Below are 5,417 nucleotides of genomic sequence, written 5' to 3'. Positions count from 1 at the left end.
AACTCCACTTCTAACTACAACTATTCCTAGTAAATAACTAAATAAATAGAACATACCTTATTCCTTACATATAATATATATCTAATATCATACATATTTTAACCAATTAATTAACCTTTCCTATTTTTTTTTCCTTTTTTTCGTGCGAGGTAATATCATACGATATTAAATTTGACTAATTTGATCCCTGATCTTTTACAAGATTTTTCGACTTTCTCGATCTTCTATTGTACTATATATTTATATATATATATATATGTATAATATACATGATGGTAATTTTGATTAACGGATAATATTAATTTTATTATTATTAATTTATTGATTAAAAAATGATTTAGGAGTTTTGGCATCAGCCATGATTTCAGAGGTAATCCATAGTCTTTCCGCCTGGTAAGAGTTGGAGCCGGACTTAGATGGAAACGCTTCGTTACAATCTGCAAAGTATTTTCCTGATACATTTTCAAGTCTAGGATGTGTTGCAACGTAACATGTGGTTGCTGCAGCCTGTACATATTCACATAAATAATTCTTATTATTATATTATATATGATATGATAATTAAATAAGAGATTATAATTAATTATATATTGAGTTTCAAATTAATGTTATGTTAGTTGATATAATTAATATTTATATTATTTTAAATTTTAAATATTTTTTAAGTTTAGTACTATCTGAAATTGATTTATTAATTTCTCTTTAACAAAGACTCTGATAATATCATATTGTATGCATATATTATTTATTTTTGGCCCGATCCTATGAATTTTATTAGAACTTAAATAAAGATATGTAATATACCTGAGGAATAGTTTTTAAGAGTTTTGATGCCAAGAAGAACACCAAATCTGCAAGAACATACATATATACATATATATTAGTGATAACTCAATATATTTGCGTATAAAATGCTTGTATTTTTTCATAACATCCAAATAAATTCTAGAAAAATGGTAATTTTATGTGAAAATAAAAAATTAAATTACCTGTGATAAGGCCTTCACGGTCTCTAGTGAGTCTAGTCCTCACAATTCCAGGATGAACACAATTTGCTGTAACGTTTGCTTTCATTTGCTGCATAACCCATTTAAGAAAATTTTAGGAACTAATTAACTAAAATATATAATTTATAATTTACCTAAAGATTGTTTAATTATTTATTTGATGACATGTATGAGCTTTTGTATATATTTGGTTCATCACAAATAAATTAAAAATATAGTTAATTTAATTTCAATGAAAATAATAGGTGTAAGAAAATAGTCCATATAGTAGTAGCTCATAACTCATAATATAATTCCTATATCTCTAAGATAGTACTAAGAATCAAATTTTAACTTTAATTCCTTGATTTGCTAATTATAGAGAATTAAATGAATAAAGATTAGATAAATCATTAGGATTTTATTTTTCATCTGTACTTAAAAATGGAAAAATATTATACACATAAGATTAGAAGGAAAAAAGAGTAAAATTTTCTTGTGTTTTGTAAAATTTTTTCTTTTAAGAAAACACAAGCTTAATTTAAAAAAATTAAAAGAAAAATAAGGAATAATTAACCAACCTTAAGTTTATGAGCAAGCTCCTTAGTATGAAGTACGTTGGCGAGTTTAGAGAGAGCATAAGCACGTGTCGCATCATATTGACTGAAAAAAAGTCAAATACAAATCCTTAATTAGTCAAGCTAATTACCTTGTTAATTTAACCTATACCCATAAAATAAAGAGAACTAAAGCTACAAATTTTGGTCAAAGCTAGTTGTTAATCAATAAGTCTTGTTGATAAATAATTCTTTTTTAAATGAATAATTACATTTAAATGATAGTAATTACTGTTTATTAATTAATTTTATTTTTTAGTTTTTTTCGAAACCTGAAAATTTAGAAAAATATAGTCATGATTTATATTTTCATCATAAACCAACTTTTTAAATTTATTATTATTATTATTATTATTATTATTATTATTATTATTATTATATATCATTTAAAGATAATTAATGTTAAAATAATGATTTAGATAATATAAAATTTGAAAGTGTAGTCAATAAAAAAACAGATGAAGCATATATCTCTTAATTAGGTCTATTAATAAGAGTATTAATAGTCAAATCAATGAAAGTATAAGAAAAATAAAGAAAAAAAGAGTAATAACCTTTTGTTTTTAGTGATGAGCTCGAGGTAAGGAATCAAATCTCCGGTGAACCAGCTGTGAATGCTGGACGACACGTTCACTATTCTTCCTTGGATTCCTGTTTCTTCCGCCGTTTCCACCATTTTCTTCATCAATAGCTTTGTTAACTCAAAATGCCCTGCATTTTTACATCTTTATTATTTACTAAATAGATAAAAAATTAGGGTTGATTTTTAAGGAAACAGCTCAATAAAAAACTTAAGTTGATGGTTAAGGTTCATGGTATATTATATACTTTAACACTATTTAAAAGACTTTAGGATAAAAGTGTAGATACAACACAAACACTCTTCATATCTAGCGCTAAATATTCAACTATTTTAAATTAGGAATAGTTGAGATTAAAACCCTTTAACCTCTTGTCACGCTATCTTTTAATACCATGTTAAAGAATATCTCAACAAAAAAATATACTCTAACATGGATTTTAAAAGTGAGATGAAAATAGGATCCAATTTAGCTTATCCAAAAAAATTTTATATCCTAAACTAGGCCTTTTATCTGTTATTTTATTTATTGGCAAATAAATAAAATAAAATAAAATTCAATTTAATGAAAAATTAAGTTTGAATCATAAAATGGAGAGAGATGCTCTAATCGATTGAGTTAAAATTATCGTCCACATATATAATTAAACAATGAAATTAAAACTGACTATCACATGCAATTATTTTTTTCATTACCTAAATAATTGGTAGCGAATGTCATCTCTATGCCATCCTCTGAGATCCCATGTCTATGCGAAAATTTCCCCGCATTATTTCTGTCAATAATATTTAATTTCAAATATTAATTAAATACGTAAATATATTTAAATTTGAAACAAATTTTCATTTTAAATAATTTGTAAAAGGGAAACAAAATCTTACATAAGGAGATTAAGAGGCAGGTGGAGTGATTCGAACTCGTGAACAAACTTTTTTACAGAAGAAAGAGAGCTAAGATCAAGTGCCATGACGATCACCTTAGCTTCTGGACACTCGGCTAAAATTCGAGCCTTAGTTTCTTCGGCGGCTTTGTATCTTCGAGCCGGAAGTATAAGCCGAGCTCCTCGCTTAGCCAATACTCTAGCCGTTTCTGCTCCTATTCCCGACGTCGCTCCTATTTTCATCAATTTGGACCACACCAAATTAATACACAAAACTAAACTATTTTATCAATAAAAATTACAAAGCGTGAAATCAAAGCTATAATCATTGCTTAATCATTAACATAAATTTCCTTTTTTATACTTTTAATCATTGGTTAATTTTAGTTATATAAAATGATGTAAAAAATATAATAGTTGATCGAGTTGATACAACACACCCGTAAAATTAGTTAGTATGCTAAATTGGGTTAAGGATTATAAATAAAAATAAAAGTGCATGCCACAGATTCAAAAGATTCATTATTTTGAGTTTGAGTGTGTCTTTTTATTGACTCACTCAGACTCGACCTAATCAGGCTGTGTCGATAAAGTTAAATTAAACTATCGACGCAGTTAGAACAACCCCTTTGGGAGTTGGAATAAAAACGAAATTCCCTCTTCCAAGGTCTGATATTTTATTCGTTTTGAAATACTCGTATAAATGTCATTATAAATAGTAGCAAGTATAATAGAACGGATGAAGTATGATTAAATACCAGTTATGATGGCGGTGATATGACGGAGATCACGGCAGTTCTCGGTAACATCCTCGGCGGTGGATTTGGAGCCGTAGCCACTAGAGCCGGTGGAGCCGATCAAGTACTTAATAGCCTCCAACATATTGTAATATTTTGTGGGATTTTAAATCAGATGTTTTCTGCTGGGATAGTTATAAAGGAGTAGTTCTACTTCCCAACTACTTGTTTTAATTGTTTTGACGTACAAAGCCTACACAATATATAGCCTGTTACTATATAAAAGTAAGTATTTACTACTATACTTTGGTAGTAGTAAAAAGAGATCAGATGATCAGAAGATTAAATTTCTGTAAGCTTTGTCAGAAAGAAATTAAAAAGAAGTCATTTTATCAAATTAAGAGATATGTTTAAGGCAATAATACCAAAGAAAGGAGAAAGAGAAATGGTAGAAGGATGAAGAAGAAGTTGATGAAGAGAGAGAGAGAGAGCTGAAGAAAAAGTGGTAAAGATGGTGAGAATGGGAAAGTTGAGGAGTGGAAGGAAGGATTTTTATAATGGTACTTTGTTGTTGGTAGTGGGGGGAATCAAATTTAGAGATATTAATTAATTATTTCATTAATTAAACAAGGAAATTAATGATAAAAGAGGATTACATATTTGTCATGGATTGATTAGGATAAAAAATATTTGCATGATTGGTTACTGTTATTGATGAGTAATTTGATTGCTTGTTTATCATTATACTAATCCTTCTTTTATTTACTATTTCCAACCATTTTTTCTTTTTCTTTTTCTTGTTATTTATTTTTTATTTTATACTCAAAAGTAAGATTATAGAGTTTTCTATTGGCTGAGAAAGGGAAAAAGTTTTAATCAGTATCTCGTTGATTGTGTTTTATATTAGTTACTACTATGTAGAATACCACATACTACTTTCAAATAATCATATTAATTGTTTTATTTGATTTCTACACTCTATCAATGCATTAATTTAATTTTAAAAATTTCTAATTATATTGTGTATAATTAAAAATTTTAAACATTAATATTAACAAAATTTACATTGAAATAATTAAATAAGATGTCACTTGACTATATTTTAACATATATATTAAGAATAAAATGCAAATTAAAAATGATAGGTGAAGTGTGTAAAAAACCAAATGAAATAATTTGGGTGAATTGGAGCTTGGACGACTACACATAATGATTAATTCTCATTGACTCTGACTTTTAATCATGGGATCATAATATTTTTACTTGTTATTTTTGAATTTTTTTTACAACTCTTGTAAGAATTTTTTTATGATTTACATTATGTGGTATGAATTAACATTTATGTATAATTTTACTCATTACAATAATGTATACTCTAGTTTATAATAAATGAATAATATTTATTTAATGATAAGTACTAATAAATTACTACCAATTAAAGAATTTGTATGATAAGATGATACTTACTTCGTATTTTTTTTCTTCTCATTTACTTTTTGCACAGTTTTCAATGTAAATTTAAACCTTAATATTTCTAAATATACATAATAAAAAATTATAAAAAATACATTATAAAAAAGCATATATTAAAACGAATTTAACGAGATCTCACATGA

At 26.4% G+C, this 5,417-nt stretch overlaps 1 protein-coding gene across 1 annotated transcript; it reads right to left on the bottom strand.

The window, feature by feature from the left end:
• Nucleotides 1–279: 279 nt before the first annotated feature.
• Nucleotides 280–4,323, bottom strand: LOC130800789 (short-chain dehydrogenase TIC 32 A, chloroplastic-like). The gene is made up of 8 exons (XM_057664459.1): nt 3,823–4,323; nt 3,066–3,297; nt 2,880–2,959; nt 2,158–2,314; nt 1,568–1,649; nt 990–1,077; nt 805–851; nt 280–507 (listed from the first exon to the last, which is right to left on the bottom strand). Exons 1-8 carry the CDS (start codon nt 3,944–3,946, stop codon nt 319–321), a joined length of 999 nt encoding a protein of 332 aa, XP_057520442.1. The 5' UTR covers nt 3,947–4,323; the 3' UTR covers nt 280–318.
• Between the last annotated feature and the right edge of the window lie 1,094 nt (nt 4,324–5,417).

This window comes from Amaranthus tricolor, chromosome 15 (assembly GCF_026212465.1).
Source record: "Amaranthus tricolor cultivar Red isolate AtriRed21 chromosome 15, ASM2621246v1, whole genome shotgun sequence".
Classification (NCBI taxonomy): domain Eukaryota; kingdom Viridiplantae; phylum Streptophyta; class Magnoliopsida; order Caryophyllales; family Amaranthaceae; genus Amaranthus; species Amaranthus tricolor.
The sequence above is the reverse complement of the archived record's forward strand: the minus strand, read 5'-3'. Positions and strand labels throughout refer to the sequence as shown.